This window comes from Strix aluco, chromosome 3, assembly GCF_031877795.1.
Source record: "Strix aluco isolate bStrAlu1 chromosome 3, bStrAlu1.hap1, whole genome shotgun sequence".
Taxonomy (NCBI): Eukaryota; Metazoa; Chordata; class Aves; order Strigiformes; family Strigidae; genus Strix; species Strix aluco.
This window is the reverse complement of record NC_133933.1, coordinates 64390177-64415233: the sequence shown is the minus strand read 5'-3', so window position 1 is coordinate 64415233 and position 25057 is coordinate 64390177. Positions and strand designations below refer to the sequence as shown.

Genomic DNA, 25057 nt, shown 5'->3' with positions numbered 1-25057 from the left:
GTGGGCAGCTCACGGGAAGGCTGAAAAGGGAAAGCAGGGAAAAAGCATCTCCCCTTGAATCAGCCTCCAAATTCAACACTAGTGCACCATTAGCTAATTTCCCTTGCTCCTCCGGATCTAGGACATAAGGTCTGAAACAATTCATGTGGTGTGGGTGCTGGGGAGGCACTCCTTCAAAATCAGGGACCACTTTGCATCCGAACAGGTGCTGAGCATGCCACCGAGGCTAGGGGCCGCAGAGACAGCTCCCCAGGTGGCATGCCTAACTGGCGTGATGAAACCATCAGCTAGCATTGAATCAAATTAGTTGCAGAGCTGGAAGTGGTTTTTAAGCACCTTGCTAGTATGGCTTGGGATTCCGAACTGGCATTGCTGTGCGGCACCTTGAAATACCCACAGCTGCCCAAGGCTTGTTCGAGGATTTTTGATGTTTTATTACATGTGATATGAAGACAACTAGATGAATTAGTTATTTAACAGGCATCCTGGAATTACGTTCACTACACAGTGTTTTTGATCCCACACCAGCATGTTAGTACCCTGACTCTGAATTTATGCACAGTAAAAACTGCCAGGTGTACCAGAAGCACAGGATTGGACCACAATAAATATAGTAACTTTAGGGATTACCCTGGGCAACAGAGGTCTTTGTAATGTCTTCCCCCCAAACTAACAGTGCAAAACTGTCAAGTTCACATTCTTCATCAGAGATAACTACAGACCAAGTCACAATCCTTGGTATTTCCGTGCTAAATTACAGATGCCATTGGCAAACGAATGTATGCATTATCATCGCTGCAGCATGGCACTGGCTTGCAAAACTCACATAGATTTTATGCCCTTTTAACTTGGCTGCTTAAGTAAAATGTAATTTTTTCAACAACAGCCTCAGAACACACTCTAACCTGTTCTGAAATATGGAGCACCCAGCTATGGAAACAACACACACTTTGTCGTATTAGCGCTAGGAATAAAATACACTTGGTTAGAAACATCACTTTCTGTGAAGAAGGCTTTTTCTGCTTTCTGTTAGGCACTTCAGTACTTCACTTGATGCTTTTACAGTTTCCCTGCTCCCTTAAGTTGTGTTTACACAAAATTAATGGATTTGATGCAACTTTTACAGGAATACTTGATAATGTGCAAGCATGCAAGAAAAAAAAAAACTGCCTCAGTTCCTCTGCTTTGCTGTGATTTAGATGAGTAGGCAACAAAAAAGAAATAAACGAGATTCACAGGGGTTACAAGCTGTTAAAAACCAGGTAGTGTCATTTACTATATCTTTAGAGAAGCAGAGCTATATTGTTTTTGTTCTTTCTCTGTCTGCAATGATTCTGAAGAAGTTCCAAATAATGCCTTTTTTATCTATCTGTAGACAAAACTACACAAGCTAATAGATCTTGTAGCTGCTAAAATTTTTATTTTGCTGGACTCCACTGCAGCAGTGGGGAGGCACACGTACAGAAGAGTCCAGTATGGGTGCAGGTGCAGACTCCGACCAGGCTGCGGGTGTGCAGCCACCACCTTATCACAGGGATGAGGTGCTCCTGACTAGCGAACTGCCACTGGACGGGCTAAGAGCAGGGTACGTCTCCTGTACACCCCAGCCTGGTACCCCTGTGCCTGAATGCATCTGCTCCCGCTTCTGCCCAGCCGTTGGGAGGCACGGCCAGCAGCCATGGCTTCCCCCTGCCCTTTGGGTCACCGGAAGAATGACACCCACTGCCTACAAGATGCACTCCCACCACACGAGCTCACAGAGCTCACCACAACACTGGCAGCCATGTTCCTGGGGAGGAGAATGGGCTGTGAGTGTGGCTCACCTGTACCGTCCTCACCATGCTGGCACTTCCCCTCAGTCCAGGTCTAGGTCTAGGTGACAGCTCTCCTTCGGGCAGACTACAGCCTGGCAGCCTTGGTGGCCAGCTTGCCTCGTCCTCCAGACAGCTCTGGGGCTGGCCGCATTGCATGAGGACAAGCTCCCGCGGCCAGCAGCAGCCAAGCTGGCACGGTGGCTTGGGCAAGCTGGACTTGAGCACAGTTAACAAACTCAGGTTTCCAAAACAGCAGCAGCTTTGGAGCGCCGTGCCACCCCCACAGGCACAAGCCCGGCCTCGGGGAGAGCTCATTAGCGTGGGCAAGGAGCCACAGGCTGCAGTTACACAAAGTCCGGCTGCAGAGATAACAGGAGCTATACATAGCCATACTAGGAACTGCAATCACTGTCGTGATAGCTCAAACATACCACCAGCTCCTTAACCAATCAGCTGCAGAACACCACTTTTTAAAATCAGTTTGCTAAAAGCTAGATGCCTATCAGGCAGTCCTTCCTGCATTTTCTTCAACCTCTACTTTCAAGTGAGACTTTACAGTACCTGAATGCTTTGGTGGCCCACAAGATGCCTGCAGTATGATTCACGTGCCCTGTGAAGGTAGACGTAAATCATTGCTTTTAAAATGTCCGCTTCGAACAAGAAGCCCTGCGAGAAACGATCATCGGCTGAGCAGTGGTTGATATTTGCTGTGCTGTTTTGCAGCATTAGAATTAGCTCCTGTACGCAGAGGGAACAAAGATCAGTGTACACAGCAGTCCAAATCCTAGCCTAATTACAATCATAAGATTTGCATAGCAAAAACCAGTAATTTATCCCAGAGTAAAACTGTACTGCTCCATTAGCCTTGTTCAGCTTTCACGTAGAAGACGACTGCAAAAATACGTTGTGGACATTTCCTGTCTAAGATACACTACACGTACAGTATGCCAGTCTTGGTTCTTCTTACCCAAACGTACGTGAGCTTTTCCTGCCCTGTGGTTTGTTCTGCAATACTCCTTGCTGGAAAAGCTTGAAAACCTTGTTCTACAATATAATTTATTTGGCAAAAAATTCAAAGTTCTCTATTAGCAAACAGTTAATCCCAAGTTATTTTCCCATTATTGTGGGCCACTGTTACACATTTCCTCTGTAAAAACCATTTATGAAAGAAGCCTTGCATGTCCTGTTTGATGTGCAAAGTGCATTTACAAAGAAGCTGAAGCTCTTATTAGTAATTCATCCTATTTATATTATAGTAAAATAGAAGTTGTTATCATTACCAGAATTCAGAATAATTTTATTCAAATCCCATTAACTTCTGATATTTGTCCATGCTAAATTTCCTACTGACTAATCTTCACTTTTTAAATGTAATAACAGATGCCTAGTCCAACACAAAAATAGACGAACATTTCTTCAATGTCTCTTTTTCATGTTTCTTCTATCTCATACAACAAAACCATGCTCAGCTCTGCATGAAAAAAAAAAGAAAAAATAAATAAATTAAGAAACCACACTCCAGACTGACTTTGAAATCGTAATTGCTCAGCTGAGCAGACTGAAAACTTGCACTTTCATGCACCATGCAGCATATTATTTCAGAAGCAGGTATTGTGTTTTCCATAACTCCACACCCAAAATAACACACTCCCAAAAAAGAAGGGGGAAAAAAAAGATATTTACTCCTACGTGCTTGAGAGGGTAACTTTCAATAGATTTCAAGCAGTGAGTTCCCACATCTTTGACACATGGAGACCCTGAAGCCTCACAGTCTCTACCTGGTGGCACCAGCACAGACACTGTGGGACATGCTGCTGGGGCAACATTGGCTCCCTACCGAGATTTTGTGCTGCCGACTGCCATCCCCAGGCTTGCAGGTGAGTGGACCAGAGCCCCTGCGATGCTGCTGGAGGGGAAGGAGGAGTCCTGGTCCTGCACAGGGTGAGCAACACCCTGTGAGTAAATGCCTATCCCTCCTTTGGGGTCTCCTCTCCCCATGGAGGAGAACGGTAGGTGGTTTGCAAACATCCCATTAAACATATTCATAGGAACATGACCTCACTCTACTAAATTGTAAAACCTAAAAAATTACTTACTATATTTGGAGACAGAAACAGAGAAATAAAACAGCAAACATGCCTTACTGCCACCCCATACATTCAGTCAGATCGGTAGGTCAAGCTAATTCCCTAAAACTGGGGCACAGCACTGCGGGTGAGCCCAGCCCTTAGGCATCCTGACCCAGACCCTGATCTGCAGCGACACTTTCCCTCACCTTGCCTCCATCCTCCCTTTGTACCCAAGAGGTAGGAAGATTCAGAGGGAGCGTACATCCTTGGGTCTCCAGCAGTGGGAGATCACCCATCAAGGCACATGTTCTTCTGCCTCATAGCAGAACAATTCTGTCCAGCACAGCTGTTCTTACAGAAGGATGCCTCTAGAAGGGAGGCTCAGCACTTATCTGACTGTAAAGTAATCTTCTAACACAAAGCACACATGCATTTTCCTGGCAGACACAAGTTCCAGTATGTAAACTCTTCAGAACTCCAAAACTATTTGTTATACAAACATATAAAAGATAACAACAGCTATGATTCATTACTAGTTCCTAATAGGGAGTAATCATGATGACAGTCGAGCACATCTGGGAACAGTACATTTTTCGCCTGGTGACCATGCAGTACTACAACAGGCATAGCCAGAAGGAATTTAACCAGCTTCCCATAAAAAGTCATCCTCCCACCAATCCCAATGAGGCTTTCCACTGCGCTCCTTCCATCTGGCAAATCTTAGGCGCAAAACAGTTAGAGAAGCCTCAAGGAGCTCAGCCGGACTGTGAAATTCGGCTACGTGACTGCACAGTGCAGATTCAGCAGGTTCCGGCGAAGCCTGTGCAGCAAGATACCTGTGCTCTGCTGTATCTTACAAACTCCACAGCTGGGAGGGAAAAAAAAAGTTACCTTCACTGCTTGAACACCAGAAAGGGCAGTAACTTACAGGACCTTCCTGTAAACTTAAAGAAAAAAAAAACCCCAAACAACAAAGCAAACAGTAGGAAAAGTATGTAGGTGTGTTTATCAAGTTTAACTTCACTCTGCAGTCTAAGCAACTGGGTTATCAAAGTTCTTGGTAGCTTCATTCATCTAAAAATGACTAGAGATCAAAGCACTGATTGACTGAAAGCTAATTTAAAAAATAATCTTCTTTTGGTTATTCTTGGGATTGAAATTTACAGGTCACATTTCTGGTACACCACATGGAGTTTGGTTGCTATCAGAACCCATATACATAATGAGCACAGTTCAAGTGAAGTCACCTCCCATAGTTTACATTTAATAGCTTCTAATCAGCACAAACAGACTTCTCTCATTGCTGAAAGCTAAATACATTTCAAACAATCAAACTGAAAAATGCAGTTGGATTTTTCAGTTGGTTTTTTTTTCCTTCTCCCCCTCTCCCTCCACTGGCTTGGCATGAAGTCATATAAAATTATATCCAGAAACAGGGAAGGAAGTTAACAGCAAATTCACAGAAACAACTGCTATTTTTTATGTGAAACAGCCTCAGTCAGCATAGCCTGGTCCTACAAAATGCCCAGCAAAAGCTTCCTGAAAGCCAAGCCTTCCTGTTGCACTCGGCCCATCTGCCCCAGCAGCAGCTGGTCCTGGTACAAGGCTGTGGCTCCTTGGCTGCGGCACCTTCTTGCTTTACATCTTCACCAGTACTGTCCAAACTGCACAGCTTCCATACTGTGGACAGCAAAACTAAAATCGCCCTGTCCACAGAAATACAGACAGCCGTCAAGAGAGTCGTATTTAAACTGCTCATAAGCACCCTACAGCTCCTGGGCCACAGGTTGGACCCCCTAATCTACACCTCCCACAGCACAAGTAGCTTTAATTGGTCTCAAGCACTTTTCTTTTGGGGAGATTTTTGGCAGGCTGGCTGATTTATTTTAGTGTCAGACCTTTTAGTGGATAATGTTAATGCTACTGTTGCAGTTTAACACAGACACCAGAATCTTCTATCTTTGTTCTAGCAGGAAAAGAATCAAGCACGTATGTCTTCCTAAATGTATGTACGTATAAATACACATGCACACAGCCGCACACACACCGTATCAAGTGCATTAATATAGTCTAAAAATAGAATTTTATTCATGGCAGGTTAACACCACAGTGTCAATTTCGATAAACAAAGTGCAGCAATTCTAATTACTAATACTTAGTATTAATTAATTGAAATATTTCCAACCCTTGCAACATTCCCTTAAAAGGGAACCTTTGATTGGGTCTCCCTCTTCTTCACTGAACTTGGTTGTTACTGGCCACCAAGCCCAGATGTCATGTGGAGGAGGCTGGTGGAGGGCTTGGTGACAAAAGCCACCTCTCCTTAGGAACCAGCCTAAATCAATTCTCACTCTTCCACTTGTGACACAACTTTCAAGATGGACTTGTGGGAACTTTCCCAGCAAAGTGCTAGCAGCTGGGATACTTACAGCAGCTTACTGGTAGAAAGAACCAGGCAGACAGACATGCTTTGGAGAAGGAAATATGAGTTTACTGTAGGACGCAATGAGGAAGCCTGGCATGACAGAGCAAAAGAGATGCTGTACTCATCCTGTGGTTGGAGAACCTGAGGTCTTTAGAGGCAGTTACAACTAAATGAAGCAAGCTACGGCTACTGGGAATAAAAACAGTGTAAAAACCATGGGACCCACTTCTGCAGGTAGAAGTCCATACATTCAGCTCTACTGATGTGCAAGTAGCCACGTTACGAATGAAGGAAGCCCATGTAGGGAAGTGAATACATGGACACTCAGGACTGGTGGGGACTGAGACCTTGGAAGGCCAATCCTAAAAGAACACTCCAAGACGTATTACATTCAGTGGAAGCTAAGTCTGAATAAAACTGGAAAATCAGTTAACTTTCTCAGTGAACCATACAAATCTCCCACCGGTATTCCAATTCACACAAAAGAACAAAAATAGTTTTGGTGGGTTTTTTTTTTTACTAATGAAACCTAAAGCATACATTTAAAATACTGAAATGTAGGTTCTTTTAAAAGCACTGTTTTTTGTAAATGAAGGGTCATTAACAGTTTAGCAGAACAGCTTTAGTTCTTACTGTTCTTACAGCTTTAGTTCTTACCTTCCCAACAGAGGACGCAGCTAACAACTTCTGTTATCACTCACCTAATTTCCACTACAAAAAGGATGCCTGATTCCTAGCTTCTCTGGGAACAAAACAGGTAGGACACTTTCATTCTTAGCCTTTATGATCCTGTTAAATTATTCTCTTCTTTTAAGACATGAAGTGATTTCTTTAATAAAAAAAGCATAGACATTGGGAAGGTTTGCTGCTGAACAGACACGAAAATGTTTTTCTGTGAAAAAAAGACACATGCAAGTCTCTGAGTTTCCATTTATTTGTTCCTTAAGATATACTTCTTTTTCCTACTTTAAAGACTTTAAATAGGAACCATAAGATAATTATCTAACATCTTGACTGATACTGTATTAAAGAAATTATGTCCACCTGAGCTTTAACAGACCTATTAAGAAAGGATAATAAAATTGGCAGCAACAGATTAGGCAGCAGTATAGTACATTTCCCTTACAGTAACTATCCTCCTCAGGCATAAGGACAGCCTTGAGTCCAGTTCTCTGAAACAGAGAATTACAAAGTACATTATAGTGTATTTTGGAGAATTACATCTGAGAGCTGCAAAAATTTGCAGGTTTAGAAAAAATTGCGGATTTTTTCTGCAGATGAAGCACTCTAAACTCAGATTATATCTCCATAAAGCTGTATTTATTCTCCTGTTGACAGCCATTTCAGTTTGAGATAAAATACAAACACTTCTTCAATGTTCCTGATTAATTTGTAGTTTCTTTATTTCCAAAAGTCACAAAAATAAAAATAACAGTAACTATTACTAGAATCTAAGAAATAAGCTTGTAAAGCAAAATTGCAAAGAATTTGTTTCCATTTTCCTAGTTTCCTAGATCAAAGAACAAGATCAACAGATGGTAAAGGCATCACCCTGGGGGAAATGCACCATTCCTCAGATATGTATTTGTATAACCCTGGTCATTTAACACGCATATTTACTTAGAGCTGTGTATGATCACATATCCCACTTTGTATTTGGTATATCTCTACTGGTTGGAAATCAATTTTTTATACTCCTTCCACTTCAATATTGCCAATAGGCCACAACAATATTCATATTTTATAAAGAACCTTGATGTTAGAAGAGGCAAAGGGACAACTGTCTTGCCAAAACATCCCCATGTATTTCCCTAGGCACATCTGGCTAAGCACCTTCCAGTCGAGTACGTTAAACGTAACACACTCTGCCTTGCCTTATCGCCCAAGTAACAGAGAACAAATGCTACCTTCCGCGTCACACATGAATCATCTACTTTCTTCTCCATTATACTAACTAAAAAACCTCTGATCAACTGAGCTTTCCACGACGGTAACTCTTTTCTATTTACACTGTTGCAACTCCAGACACCCTCAGCAGTCAAGATTTTCATAGCACATCTAGATTACAGCATTAAAATGACCTACAAACGTATCTCCTTTCCAACTTAAATGTGAACTTTAAATTAGCTTTACCTTTAAATTTTAGCAGCTTCCAATGCTTATCATGTATAAATACACTTAAGTGAGGTCAAAAAAAGAGTCCTGACACATTTGCATAACGATACTAACAGAGTCCACAAACATCTCTATCAGCCTGCTTGAGCTCAGTGTTTCTACATCTTTGTCAAAATCATAAATGCATTTGCTTTTCCCTCTGAAAATCTTGAAACTTAAAGGCAGAAGCCACAAGCAAAAATGCTGACACTCTACAGTTAAGCAGTGTATTTTCATTTTTAGGATCACAAACTATATTCTAAAGAAAGCATGTTTTGCCTATGGGGCCCCAATGCTTCCAAGAAAAACAGGTAACCTATCTGCTGCAGAGAAGAGCAAAATGAGTCAAAACTACTAAGATTACTAGCTCAGTCACTCAAAGAAAATATTCCAGACTGAGGAACACAAACTACTCCGATAAAATATGAAACTTCCTAAGCACTTCCCCTGAAATTAGGGGACTACTCAAGAGTTTTCAAACAACTGCACACAAGCACAGTTACTTTTAATCAGGTTTGCAACACAAACCCATCAATTCCTACTGCCATGTAAGAACAAGGCAGCACAATGGCAATATTCTGTTTGAAGCTTGCCCTTACACTTAAACTGACAAAGGAAGAAATTACATTACTTAACTTTTTTCCTGCAGTCGTAAGTGGACCACACCTGAAACCTGTAGCTACGTGAGCTCAGAAATCTTTTTCTTCAGTCACCACAGAAACTAATACAGAAACTCTGGCGATTTGTTCTCCTGTTTTCAGTAGAAAATTTACATATGAATTACACACCAAATTCCTTTGGTCTGATAAACTGTTCTGGACTCGCATGAAGAAAATACTGCTTCTTCATTATCATCCTCCTCTTGCTATCCTTTGCTGTCTTTACAAAAACACTGTACATCAAAAACCAGCAAGCATAGTGGTGAAGTCGATCTCTTGCCTTGAGTCTATGCATAGAAACAGGTTTGGAAAAATATCCTTACATTTCCAGGGATGTTAGATTCCCAGATTTTCTGCCAGACAGGCCCACTTGTTAGTCACTGCCTTGTGCATAAATATTAATGCAGCAATTTGTACCAGTGAAGAAATCACCTGATGCAATTCGGCTGATTCTCAAAGACATAAAGAACTGTATATAACAGCCTACATAAATGACTCATGTTCAGGCCATGACTGCAAGACCCAAATACCAAATTATTTCCTACTACTTTTCATATTCATTAATCACCATTAGATACAGAACAAATCAACATACACAGAGGCTAGAAACAGCACAAGAGTCACCTAGGTGTTTCCCATGACGGAATACAATTCAAACATTGTTTTTGCACTCGAGAACACAAATGCAAACATTTCATAATCACACTACGTATGCGAAACCAAAACAATCCTTACCTTATTTAAAATGGCATTTTCAGTAAAAAGTCAGGCTATGCTAGTACGAGGTGGCAGGAACTGTGCCATCCTCCTTCGGCAGACTTTTCCAAATGCCCCTGTGTTCAACTAAGTCTAACTCTGCTCTGTTTTGTTTCCCCAGGAGGACCCATTCAGCACCATGTGCTCCTTTTCAGCTGTCAATAAACAGAAGCAGTGAATTCCCCCGTGCTTCACAAAGCTAGTTAGGCATAGCCATTCATTTCTTCAGGAAAACAGGGCATTGATTTCAGCAAATTCCCAGGGAGCAGCTACAACAAAGAGATCAAAGACCCACCTCCTTTCCTGTGCGGCTTTGGCCGGCCGGGCCGAGAGGAGCAGCGACGGGTTTCCTGAAGAGCGGGCTCAAGCCCCACCGACCACCGCGTGTTCCATTCACACCCATCGCCTTCCTACATTCCCGGGACAGCCCCTGGCGCTAACCGTGACAAACCCCTACATTCAGGCAGCATAATATACTGCACGCTAGTTCATCCGAGGATAAAAAGAAAAACAAGCTCCAAGGGAAGTCTGCTGCTTCCCCAACTGTCCGAGCCTCAGTAGCTGCCAGACATTTTAGAAACTTCTCCTTTTTTTCCTTAGCTTCTCCATCTAAAACAGAGAAACTACCTCAAATTCATCATGCCAAAACTTCACTGGGATGTTGGCTTTTTCGTTTTATTTCCACAGGCTTGAAGACTTTGTTGCTGGAGTTTGAGGTCTAGCTGCAGCAGCCCTTGTATTGTGCAGCCATGACATTTTCTTTGTGTAATTTGCCCCAGACTGCAGTGGTTTTTTTCCTAGGAATCTGAGGGGTTTTGTTCTGGTTTGGTTAGATTTTTTTCTGTTTAATTATACATCTAGTTTTCATTAATGTGACCTGGAACAAGATTTTTACTCCTAGAATTTGACCTTGCATTGAACCAAGCATTAGTGAAAGACTATGCTGTGGTCAGCCTTAGGGACCGGGTGGTTAGGCTACATGCCTACTACTGAACAGTAAGAGCCAGAGACTGTTCCCTGGTGCTGAGACCACCTGGCATCAGCTCCACCTGTCTAAACGCTCATCACCTCCTACCCTTTTCCCCCACAAACAGTTTGGTTACATCCAAATTCCTTACCTGGAACAGAGCCTGGTAGATGTTATACCCAAAACATGCCTTGGTGTTGCTTGTTAGCATAGGCCAGTACTAAGCTCATGGGCTGGCTCTGTACTATTTATTTATATAAAAGCAGACATAAAGACCTAGAGTCACTTCATATCTGTACAGATTTGCCAGGTTATTCTTTAGTGTTCTTCTCCTGTGCACCGACATTTTTCCAAAGCCCTACCTGGCTGCCACAAACCCCACATGCATGTGTACTCCCACCAGCTGGAACCTGGAAGGGCCCCTCAACACTGGTACTGTCTCGAGGCTATCCACACATCTCCGAGTGAGAAGACAAACTTCTATCCCTCTAGCATGACAGAGTATCACAGGACCTGCCACAGCACAAGCAGTACAATACTGAGAAGACCAGGGACAGAACTGCAGAATTGTCTGAGTTGCAAGTGACCCATGGAGATCAACTAGTCCAGCCTCTTGTTGAAAGCAGGCCCTTAGATCAGCATTACCCAGGGCCCTGTCCAGCCACATCTCGAGTATTTCCAGCACGGGAAATTCCACCACCTCCCTGGGCAGCCTGTTCCAATGTTTACTTGATCCCACAGTGAAAATGCCCCTTACATCCAGGAGCATCTCCCCTGAAGTAACTTGTGGCCACCGCCTCTTGTCCTGTCACGGTGCGTGCCTGGGGAAAGAGTGCTTCCATCTCCTTCTCCATAGCCACCATTTTTGTACTGGAAGACCATCACTAGACCCTCTTAAGCCTTCTCTTCTCCAGGCTGAACACACTCAACTCCTCCTACCTTTACTCAGGCAACAACTTCTCTAACCCACCGACCATCAGGAAAAGTGTGAGAAAGGTGCTGATGCTGAGCTGAAGAGAGAAAAATGGAACTCCCAGGTTATGAAATAGCTAGAACAGTCAAACCAGATCAAACATCAGAGTAGAGTTTAGGAGTCTTAATTGATTTTGACCAGGACCAGTGTGCAGTCACCCTGCCCTCTCTCCTTTCTTTAACATTTCACTCCTAACAGCAGCTTTGCTTGTACAGTCAGGCATAGTACATTCCTCATTTCAGAGTTCTCCCTGTATGTAAATGGCACTTAAGCATGCCCCAAAATTGCGTTAGCAGATAAAGCTCAAAAAATGCACTTTCACAAATAACTTGATCTTGAAGCACAGATACCACCTCCACAGATAGCTGCTATCTGCCAGTAAGCTGATGTATTTATTAACTGATTACAGTTAATGACCAAAAAAAATTTGTTTTCTTTGTTCCTCTGAGGAAGTATTGGAGACTGATAAAATGGGTTTCTGAAATTCCTCTCTCTTATACTGCACAGTGTGCAGCTGGGCAGCCCTTGGAGGCAATGATAAAAAATGGCAGCTGAGGCACTGGAGGGACTCCAAAAGCAAGCATGTAGATCAGATCAATAAGCATAGAAAAATGTGCTTAATGCTGCAGATAGCTTAGGCTGGAGTGAGAGAGTGCAAGTAGCAGGGAGACCTGAGCAGTAGTTTTTTTGTGGTAGTTACGATAGCAAAGTATAAGGATATGCCACTTGTATATTCTTTGCTGTTGAAAAAGAAGGATGGATAAGTGATGGGGCATGACATTTGGATGTGACTTGGATAACGATGCCTTGGAAGGAGTTAAATTCACATAGTGATTAAAAAATCCCAAGCACATCACTCAGTAGTAATCTGGGATGGTATTTGTGCCAAAGATAGATAAAACGTTTTAGATAGAACTGTAATTTTAAGTCTCAATGAACCAGTCTGTTCTTATACATGGGCCAGATTTTTACAATTTTACTCATATTAAGTCATGCTTTACTCCAAGAATAATCCCGTTGATTATAATGGCAATATTGTTCCACAGATGTCTCAGAAGAAACGCAAATGTAAAAGCAGACTTTATACTTAAGATAAAAGACATAAATCATGAGCACATCTGGGAATCTGATAAAAACATATGGTACAAAAAAATCACTGTGGGATGACGGAAATGTACTTACATAGCAGGTCTGTGGACATGTTTACAGATCAGGCAAAGGAAACCTACATAAAATAAATGAAAAAAGAATGATCAATTTTCTGAACTAGCACTATTCATGCTAGTTATATGTATAGTTTTTTAGTTCTTTAGGAAATGAGGAGAACATATCAAGGAAAATCTAACAAAGAAGAATTTTGATTTGTAGAGGAAAAGAGTAAATCCATCCATATTTTACTCCTTAATAAATGATTCCAATTCATTTCACAAACAACATGAACTGACAATATTGATGTAATGCATTTTAATTAAGAGCAGTTCACTGTATTCTACATCTTCATTAACATTTAATATTAAACCAGAATTTTCAGACGACATGTATTTTACCCCATGCCATTCTGTATTTAAGCCTGCTATTTCTGGTATTCATCTTAAGGGTCCTCACCCTTGCAAAGTCAAAGGGATTATTAACTATAGGACAAGACATTTTATCTGCTCTCTTGAAAGAATTCTGGAGACTTCCAGCTTTCTGCTGAACTCTGTTCATCTTGTTCCCTTCCCATTCATCTGCTGGTTTTTGACTGAAATTTTACTATAAGCACAGAGGGGCAGAGTCTGAGTTTTCTGTAGCTGTCTGAGCAGTCTCCAACACAGTGGGATCCCAGTGTGTGGATAAGGCTACTTGGAGCAACAGAAATAACAAGGCACATCATAATAAGGGGGCATGCAAATAACAGTACGAATCACATCAGCTTATGCAATTTTGTTGTGTCCTGTACAAAACTTGAAAATTTCAGGCAGTGTTTGAAGGTGCATGTATGTGATTTAGGGTGAAAACTTGACTCTGATGATGACAACGGTATTTTGCTGCAGACTAAAATGGGCCAAAGAAAACATCTTCATTTTTAAAAATACAGTGATCGTTAGTAAGATACTTCCAAATTAACTGGAGCTGGTTGGGAGAACTGAAGGAAGAGGGCAATATGGAAGAGGCCAATAAAGATGACAGGAAAAATGGCAAAGAATAATGAGAACCGAGGAGAAAACAGACTCAAGCAGAGTAAAGGAGTGGTTAAGATAAGGTGAATGCAGAGCACGATGAGGCAGGGAGGAGTCAGTGACCTGATAACGAGAATTTGCTGAGGAAGAAGCTGTGCCTCTGCCAGGTTGTCCATAAGCAGGATGAGGAAGCTGAGATCCATCTATCTGGTGAAATCTATAAGCACACTGTAGTGCCATTTTCAAGTTTGAGAAGACTAAGGTAACATTTCTAATGATCCACTGTAAGCACTTAAGTTGCCATCTTAGCTTGAGTATGTGCCGTTTGTCCCTGCATACAAAAGCAGCCATGCTGAGCATCCCCCCTAGCATTTACTCAACAATTATGTACATACAGATCATCATTACTGGGCAACATAACAAATATGCTGATTACATTAGCAAGTTAACAATTGGTAAACTTACATATGCTTATTTAAGTGCTCACATACTCATGCCCAAGACCAAGACTCACAAAGTTAGTAAATCAGACTTGCTGTCTTACCATGTGTCTCATCACAACATAATCAAACCCCCAAGGACTTAAACTGTCCATCCTAGCATAAAAGACAGTATGTAAAGAAAATATATTTTACAGGTGCCCTGCGATCTGGAAGAGTTCTGATGTTGAAATATAAAGAGCTGCCCGGTCTTTCCTTCCCACACGCTTAAACATGTCTTTCAAGTCTATGCTGCCTTCACCAGAGGACAAGTACAAGCTTTGCATTTCAAAGAGTGATTTGCAGTGGTGGGTGGTGAGGGGTACTTCACAGGTATGCTGTAGACTTTATTTCAGAAAATTCATATTGAATTTTCAATTTCAAATTGAAAAGACTCCTCCCACCTTTGGGCTGCACACATTCCCTGACATCAGTGGGATAAAACTGACAGGAAGCAGCTCATCAGAGACCTTCAGCAGGGAAGTCACTACAAGGAAAGATGCTTCAATTGCCCATGCACAAGCATCCTGTCTTCTGAGGTGCCCTAAGACATATGAAGCACCCACATGAGGCCGATAGCTATAATATTGGCTATACAGGAAAAAGAGTCCAACCTGCACCAGGAGCTAGAAGCCAGGCAGGGCTACCCAGGGCATCTCAGACAGCACTAGACACTTAAGTTTCAGCAAATTAATCAAGTTCTACACTATTGCAGTTTGTCTGTTTTTACAAGAAGACAGGCAGAGAACAGGCAGGTTGCTGGTACATCACTTCTGAGATCAAGGGGACTGCAGATGAGGCATGAAACACATGATGTGCCAGCACATCAACTTCTGTTCTGTAACCTCTGTCCTCTGCCAAAACAGGGGCCTCCAGCAAACTTACAGCTTATAAACTGGCTTTTGTCTCTGTCTGGGACTGTGGGTAGATGTGAGAGAGAAGCAGTAAAGGGGCCTGCATGCTAAAAGGGCATCAGTGAGTCCTCTTTCCAGGTGAAACAGCCATGCTGAGAGCAGGCTTTCTAAGCAGCATGTGTCCTAGCCTGTCCATTCACCAGAAAACACTTACTTTCTGTACAAATACTACTCTGCAGTTTGACTCCATTCTGGCTGAGAGGCACTTGTCTGTGGTGTTAATTTCTAAGAATTTAGGCCTTGCAGAGGAAAGTGGACTTTAATGGCATCCATATGTGACTGTACACATGCCAACCCTTGTCATCCCCAGACACAGCAGGCTACATGTTGTCAGTGTCAAAGCAGTGCCATCAACTATAAAGATTTCATCCCCCCACTGAATTACTAGGCAAAATGATATAATTGTGCTGGCATTCAATCTGCAGGGCAATTGCCTGGTAAACCACCACAATACAACCAACTCTCCCCTTCCACATGGTTTGAGTCAGTAGTATACCTTCATCCTCCCACATCTGGTCTGCAGCATCTCCTGTCATGAGAAAGTCCAGCCTCAGCCCATTGTCGGTCCATCCCCCACATGTCTGCCATCCAGCCATGTTCCAGTGACACTGTGGTCCAACGCTTGGTTGAATTGTTCAGTGGTGTCACTTTGGTGGTAGAGGAGGGGGCATGGAGAAGAAGGAGCACATACATTAGGTGGGACAGAAGACCATATCTCTTGATACAGAGACTGTGACGGAATGACAGGTCAGAATGACATCAGAGGGACTCTGATGAAGAGCAGCACAGTCCAGAGCAACACAAACACCTATGAGACAGCTCAGCTGCAACCAAAAGGCTAATCTGCTGCTGGGGTGGAGGCAGCTATCAGAAACATGAGGAGGTTCTCCATTCACTTACTACTCAGAAGCAGCTACAAAAACGACAGCAGGAAAGTGCTATTGCACAGGTTGGCTCATCCCTCCCATCCCTTTTACCCATGCTGATAGGGATGCCTTCTCCTGTGGTCTGGAGCCAGGAAGGAATCGGTCCATGACACTGGCATCTGCTTGCTGCTCCTCACGAGGTTAAAGGCGCTTACCAGTACAGGCAGGTCACCTTGTACAGACCTCTACTCCTAAAGTCCTCCCAGGATGTAGTCAAAGGTACAAGACTGCTGCAGAAGATTTGCCCCAGAAAATGAGAGCACTATGAAGAGGATAACCATAAATCACCAAAGTGTTTTTCTCCACAGGCCATCAAAGCCTGAGAAACTTTCACTTTTTTTCCCCTGTATGAAGCAGCATTAGCCCCAGTAACCCCATAGTGCCCACGTCCAACCCTTGGAGAGGGCAGAGAGACCACAGACCATCAGGGAACACCTCTGTGAAGGCATCCTAGTCACTGCAACACAAGCCACTTGCAGAACAACAGAGCAGCAGGTGCACCAACCCAAGGAACTGCTCCTCTTCTAGCAGCCAGTCAGGACGTTATCTCTGACAGACTGAGGATAAGCATGGCAAGGTGCATTTGCAGAGGCAAGGGAGTGTAAGCAGAACTACAAGTTCCTTCATAAGCTATGCCCGCTCTTCCCTGCAGTTACCCTCAACATGGACCCAGAACTGCCTGTCCTAGCTGCAGAAAACCACCACCATAAATCCCTCTCCTGCTTCAAGGTCAGCTCTCTGGTACATGACGGCACCTCTTGCGCAGTGTACTGCCCCTCGACCAAGGGGACTCCAACACATGCAGAGTCACAGCAGCCACTTAGGCTGTGCCAACCAGGAACACTGCCTGGTGGTTTCTGGCCACATCAGTCACTTGTCAATCTAAACTTAGGTGGTTGGCCAGTGGCCACGCTGGCCTCAGTAACAGTCCCATTGGCCAATCTTCTGGTTTTTTACTCCTTGTAAACCACACTGACATACCACATTGACCTTTATATGAACTGCTGCAGGTATATTGGCCAAATTTGCTGTGCTGCCCACACAGCCAAAAGAAGTTGTTCACGGCTGCTCTTACATACTATCCTTTCTCATCAATGAATGGGCAGAAGAGGAGGAGGAGCAGAGTGGGGGATGTTTCCCATACATGAAAATGGCAGCCCTGAAAATTTGAGGCACAGCCTTATGAGGTTCTTACAAGCTTTTAGGTCTCAGGAAATTAGCTTATGCATTTAGGTTTAACAGGACTTGATGGGTTAAGTATAATAGATGGTTATCAGTCTACAGATAGCAGAATGGTAATTACAGGCACACTGGATGATGAGAAGTTCAATGCTTTGTGGTGGTGAAAAGTGGTTATGCACTGGTTAGAGGAAGTGAGGATGGGTTCTGCATTGCCTATCGAGAAGGACATGTTGCAGAGCACATTTGTGTAGGAGCCAGGATTTTAGATTTTGTTTTCCTTAGTTGTTCCACCATGGCCACAAATTTACAGACTATGCATTTTATGTTTTAGAAGTGACTGTAGTGGGCACACTCTGGGCATGTATGACTTGGGATGGGTACACACGATTGTGGTGGGGTTTCCCTGGGACATCCAGGGTCCACAGCTGGAAAGGCAATGCCTGTTACCCCTTCTGTTCTGATGCAAGGGACGTGGGAGTAATGAAATCAGACAGCCAGTTTCCAGGTGTGGTCCATGAGGAGGAACCTACATGAGGATCAGGGTCACTGCTGCACCAGAGGAAAGGTGTCTCCCACAAGGAAAACCAGCAAGGGAAACCAGCCTGCACAGAACCTCTGGGGCTGTTCATGATGCACATCCACAAAGGCTGCCAACAATGGCTTTGGTAACTACCTTGCTTACCAGTGCTTCACATTGAGAGGTGGCGAGAGGGGCGGCAAAGGCTCCAATTTCCACTCCTGCTATGCCTGGAAAAATACTATGATGACACCTGGCTAAAGTTTCTGAACGCACTTCTCACCCAAAAATCCTGTACCCACTGCAGGTCACTGACGACTTCGAGGTGGATGACACAGTTTTACCAACCAGCACTTGCTTCACTGGCCCTGAAGCTCATCTTCACCAGTGAGGACAAACTCCATGGCAAAGGAGGTCAGGAAACTGCTCTGTGAGGGACCTTTCCAACGCCTGCAACATAAGACTACAACTAGCTGTTCAAGACAGCTGTCCTGCACATAACACCACAGCATTCTCACATGGGCTCATGTGACAGAGCTCTTCCGCTGACCTCTCTTCCAGAATAGGAACATCCACCTTCCCTGGCATCATGCCCCAGAAAGCCAGAGGACAAGCAGGCACTGATGTGGAAAAAGACTTAAGTGGCAGCAACAGGAAAAGCTTTTGTACTGCCACACTGACAATGTGGGTGATACTATTATGCTTGTCTCATGATGCCACCTGTAGATGACAGGAGAACATGCTGTCTGCAAAAGAGATCTCTGCCATGCAGGGACAAAGACCTGGATCACAGCTTTTGAATTATGAATCCACTGTGAGCAGAAACACGGCTGTTCTGAACCAGTCAGCATCTGCCCTCGCCAAGCCCTCAGAACTTATTGCAGAATTTCTTACATTGCTTTCTGCACAAAAACAATGTCAAAACCCAATGACAACTGTCAGCACAGGCATGCTCTTTCTAATGATCTGACATTATATGGCTCAAAAATGCACCTCAGTTTCATGCTGCATGCCGAAGAGAACATTAGTTAACCAGTCACCAGAAGACTCTTCTGATGCTGTGAAGTCATCTGTCCACCCTACTTTTTCAGCTGAAAAGGGGCCACTGCTATACTTCAGATACTCGGAAGAATGTCCAGGACAACTCGCTTATACATTCACAACAGCCCCATGTCAATGACATTGTTATCTAAGTACCTTTTATCACATTTTAACTGAGTAAAGGTAAAACGCAAGTAAAAGCATTTTTTTAAGACACCTATGTTATGTGGTTGCAGACGTCTTTAAAAATACACAGGGGAAGATGTGACAGGAAAACCACACTTAACCTACTTAACACTAAGATTAAATCAGGAAAGATTCTCTTCCCCTATTACAGAAATCAGTTGCTGGGGTTTCACTTTCACCATACCTTATGGCTCAGGTTGCATCCATCAGAAGAAAACATACCTTCAGGAGACAAAGCATCTATCACACAGCATTAGCATTCCACTAGTGTCCCTACTTGTTCTCTTTTGGCTACTGCTAGTGCTCATGCTGGGCTAACTATTTCTGCTGACATAGTTTCTCTTCTCCTGAATTCATGAACAGGAAGGAAAATCATAATGATTTAGAAATGATTTAAGTATAACAGAGTACTATCAGGGAAAAATTAATATGGAGAGCCAAAATCCCCAGAGAAACCTATGTAGATTTTTCTGAAGTTTGTGTTAGTCCCACACGTGCATCAACAATCAGGATTTGTTACATGTTAAGTACACCTCATCAAACACGTCAACTGAAAGTGAAATTCTGTGCATTTTGTATCTACCACACGTAGAGTCCCTCACTGCAGAAAACATGAAATTATAAATCACTTTATAATTTATCACATAAAATATCACACACTTGTACTTTTACAAAATTACATATTTCTTTCAAATAATTGAACTGTTTAATAATTATAAACCAGAACAACTCATTTGCCGTTATAATGTGGTTTTTTATGTACAGGATTCCACATCTTTCCCTTGATTAAGCAAAGAACTTGAGCAGTACAACACAAACACTTGTGTCCCAAATTCAGAAATCTGGCTCACTGACATTGCAGAAATTCTTCAAATGTCTTACTTGTGAACGCAAAAAATAATGAAAACCCAAAGTTATACATGCAACATCTCTTTCACAAAGGACTATGCAGATGTAAAAGAACGGTGCACAAAATCATAAGGCAGACTGTGGGTAGATAAGTCATGCACTCAAGGATATGTTTTCTCTAATATGTTTACTAAGAATATTTTGTGCACCTTCATGATATTGTTTTAAGGTGTGTATAAACACACACAAATACTATACAAATATATACACTAGTCATGCTGCTGAAGGAAACTTTATAACTATACACACATCTGTACAGATTAAATGCCTTAGCATGCAAGCAACCAAGAGCACTGTCAGTTTCCAGTGACTTCAAGAGGTCAGGCAATAAGACATCCTACTGACTTTGATAATTTTTGAATCAGTTGGCTATTATTTTGCCAAAGCTATATTGAGTGTTAAATCTGGATACATAAAAAAGTCGTGCCTTGCCATTTCCTGCACCAACTGATCAATATTCTAACCTGGTTATGATCACCTCAAGATGTAGCCTCATCAAATACGGCCCATATATGCACCTCATCTATCCAAGTCCATTTTCAGTTTAAAGCGAAAAAACAATTTTCATTAAAAGTAAATCCATTTTATATCCTGTGTCCTGATACCAGAAACACAAAGACCAACAAATCTCACTCCTTCTTTCTAAGGAATTTTTCCTGAAATACGTTCTGAAACACGGCACTGTCTCTTATCATAATTTTCCTACCTTTGTATCACTTGATGTTGGTCTGTTTTGGTCAGCAAAAGACCTATGGCAGACAAGGCATCAAGTACAAGCCTTTTTCCATCACCAGGGCCCTGACAACAGAAGAAACGCTATTAAATAGTATTTTTTAAAAGTGGTAGTAACAAAAGGGAGACAAATCCCTAGGGAATGATACCAAATGGCATCATATGCCAGCCTGCCTTACTGAGGGCTGCTCTTGTTGCTCTTGTTGTTTGGCTTTGCAAAGCACTCAGCATCTTGATTGCAATCCAGCAAAGCATTTCTATATTTCCCATGTCTTTTCACCACCAAACTATTTGTACATGTAAAGACAAACCTACACTTCATATTTTGCTGGGTCAGGATCAAGGCACCAATCATCTTTCTGCATCCTTTTTTGTTATGAGAATTGGTTAAAATAAGCTAGAAAAAATATCTTAGAAGTGTGAGTTTTAAAAAGCCTAAAGACCCAGGAACATTCCTAAAATAATTTGCATTCCACAGCAGCAGGCAAAACCATTTCCATTTCAATGAGCCTGTGGAGAGGACCCTGGTCTGCTCCCTGAAACTCTCAACTGAACCCCGGCACAAAACAAACACCGAACCCGCTTGTATGAGGTCACGTGAAAAAGCACTTTTTCCTGTTCTCCCTCAATACCTTGGCTAAACACTTTTCATTGCTTCAGGCCCACATCCCAACACTCGCTTCTGGAAGGGCACTGCTGCTACTCTCCACTGGACAGACTGGTGGCAGGCAGATTTCCTCTCCCTCCCCTGCATCCTCCTTGGACAGCCTTCCCCGAAGAGTCAACAAGCCTCCTACAGCTTCAAAAAAAAGGTTTTACGGATACCTCGGCTCTAACACTCTCTCCTTTCATAAGTGTGCTACAAATAAAACCCATTAGCAGCCACCAGCATTCCAAATGCGGTGAGCGAAACTCAGAGTGGAGACAGACAGACTGACAAGTTCCCTCATGGTGCAACAGCCACTCCTGTGACCAGAGAGGGGGATACACATCAGGAAATCATAAAAACAGATTTGTCACCTGGAAGACAACACCTTACCTCACACATCTTGCTCAGATTATGACAATCTAAAACCTCCCAGCTTCAGATGCTCACAAACTTTGCACATACCTACAACATCATCCAGATGCGTCCTACCGCACTATTGCAATCACGTAATGCAGTGTGTAACGTTGCTGCTATACTACATAACTATTAACATTTGAATTATTTGGTCAAATTTCACCTTCCAAATCTTGCTCTCACTCTTTGGCAGCTTTAAATTTCAACACTGTGAAATGATCACTTCATTCAGAAACTTGTAAAACTGAGGAAGTTTTACCTGAAAAAGGATTTCAGGTCGTGAATACTGGTATTTTTACAGGTGTTTTAGATGCAACATATAAACTTAATGGAATTTCAACAGGTTTAGCAGCTTTGTCTCTTTAGTTGCTTCATAAAAGCTGAATGTCTCTCTATATAAATTATGTATCAAAGCGTAATTAATGCTCTTCCATAATATGCCCCACTATTTGTTAACATCATCTTGGCTAGTACAAATGTTTTCTTTCCTCTGTCCAATCCTAAAGGCCTCAGACTTAGAGAACTGCCTGAGCCATGTGAAGGAAGCAATGATAACACTAATACATCCTCAAAACTCAAACTGGAGCATAAGCAAAGAGTTTTCACTAAGAGACAACAGTAGCTGATTTAATTGAACACCGCAAGCCTTGTGCTGGATAACAGCTGCCTGTCACATCCCTCAATTTGTCTGCCGCAACCTGCACACTCAGATTTTCTGCCAACACCAACTGGGTTTGCCAATGGCAAACTCGGCAGCAAAACCACCCACGTCTTTCCACTCCCATTCACACATGTGGACTGGCTGGAGTGAGATACTGCATCAAAAATGCAATCCACCTCTTCATATGGTACAGATGCAAGGGGGACTTATTAAAACTAATTTACTGGAATGGAGCCATTATATTAAATCATCAGGGACTAATTCTGTTGAAATTAAACTGTAACTTGAGGAGTGATTTCTTACTGCCTTTTATTAAAGAGTACGTTAGTTTTAGGGGTTGCATTTTCACAGTAGTGCTTAGAATACCTATGGTACATAACTCTAAAAATATCCAAATCCTCCAAATACTGCATATATGCTTGATTAATGAAAGCTACACATGTTCCCAAGTATTACTTAGCTGCTGCCTCAATTTTTCCTTTGATTATGAAGCCACATGATGATTCCAGAAATCCACAAATTTTGGCTCACAGGTTATTGTCAAATAAATGTAGGTATTGATGCAGATTCAACACAGTGAATCACCATTCATATTCAGCAGAGTAACCTGTTTCTCACATAAAGGAGAGAGAAAAAGTTGCTCCCCACTGTCAACTAAAGATCAGTTCTTCCATACTGACAGCTTGTAACCCAGAGTTATAATTGGCCTCCTGCCTTTCCGAGGTCTGGACTGGAAGCCTTCTTGGTAATTGTATGGTATACACACCTTCTTGGGATCCTATGCCACTTCTTTCACATTATTCAAACAAGAAGCAAAAAAATGTGGCATTACACACACAGTGTTAGTGCTTGTTTAAAATTTTAGCCCACACAGTAATGTAATTCTACCCTTTTCTCCAGCAAAACCGAAACTTGAATAAATTAAAGGAGACTAGCTCTTGTCTACACAAGAGCTTCCTTTTTACTGTAGGAGAATGTGAAAGAAATTATGAAACCAGAATAACAAGGCCAATGCTGAAGAACCCTGCAGAGACCAGTAGCGTTCAGCCACTACTCCACATAATGAAAAAACCAACTTAAAAATAAGTGACCATTAATTCCCATATCAGTACTAAATTAGGAACTTGAAATTTGACACACCATGGATTAATGAATGCAAAGTTCATGCAGACATAAAATATACCTCGTATTTCAGCAGTTCAGCATTTTTATTACAGTCACTTGTCTGTATGCCATTTATTCAGAGACAGTATTGGAATCTGTTTAACTTCTCCAAGGGCTCTAGCAACAGAGGCAAAGAACACCATTTCTTCCTTTAAAAGTTATCCTGATATAGAAAAGCTTGTTACAATAATGTAGAAAAAATCCTGTGATCTCTAACCTTTCATTAAAAGTTCGCCAAGAGGTCATTTGTCCTTATTTCTTCATCCACTTGCATGACCTCTTCAACCCCAACTTTGACATTTGAAACATCCATTCAGTATGGTTCAGTGAGTTAATGAAAAATAACCCCAAACAACTCGGATGTTTGACATTTGCACCCCAAGTTACCAGAAGGTCATTTTAGTAATTTATAAAACCTACATGAACATATTCTGTCAGATGTTTGTATGGGATGTGAGATCTGCAAGTGGAAGAACTTAGGGTTATCCAAGTGTCCACTATCCAATACTTAGATGGTTTCAGTCAACAAACTACTGAAGTGTATTTTACTTGTTGCACCATGACATTCTAGTCTCCAACATCTACTACAATGTTAATAAAAACCCAACAGATTTCTAATAAATGGTGACTGATGACTTGCTAACCAGATTCACATCAGTATGATTCAAGAGCCAGTGCTCTGCTGGGACAAACTGAAGGCACAGGTCACACTTTCCACAGAGATGTTTTAAGTTGTCCTGTAAACTCTATAGATTCAACTTTTGAAGAACATCCTTGTCAAAATAAATGAAATTAAAATTACAATTTAATGCAATTTAAGATTCTGGGACCCAAATATATTATTAGAAGTATGATAGCAACCTTAGCACCTAAGCAGATGTGGGACAATTTTTGCTATCAGGTTGGAACTTAATTTTTAAAATTATAACCTGCCTATGGGTTTTTCTAAATTAGATGATTAATAATCGGTGCAAATCACTGACCATAAATACAATTCAGAGACTTATATAGTCTAAAAAATGAGTGAATTTGACAATAAAAAAGTTTTAAAGTCATATATCCTGCTAATATTTTTACAGATCAAAAAAGACACTCATTCTACATTGACTTCAACTATTTCGTGAACTGTTTTACTGATTTGTGTACAGAATATTTAAAGTAACCTTATTTTTATATTCTGTTTTCTGTTAGTTTAAGAAGTCTATACTCATTTTTGTAATGTCCCATTTTAAAATTATTTTTAAATGTTGACATTTTTAATGCTGATAAAAGTGGTATGAAAAACTTGGCAGAAATCTGTCAATTTT

The 25057-nt window shown here is 41.9% G+C and overlaps 1 protein-coding gene across 3 annotated transcripts in view; it reads right to left on the bottom strand.

Annotated features, from left to right (window-relative positions):
- The window catches only part of PLAGL1 (PLAG1 like zinc finger 1), a 48805-nt gene that overhangs the window by 14873 nt on the left and 8875 nt on the right, over positions 1-25057 (bottom strand). For 2 of the 3 annotated variants that reach the window (XM_074818880.1, XM_074818881.1), the window contains exon 2: positions 13000-13042. In XM_074818880.1, coding sequence (XP_074674981.1) covers positions 13000-13018 — 19 coding nt within the window. In that variant the 5' untranslated portion in view covers positions 13019-13042. Of the gene's footprint in view, positions 1-1823; positions 1839-12999; positions 13043-25057 lie in introns of those variants that run through there. The other variant, XM_074818884.1, reaches the window with a different exon arrangement.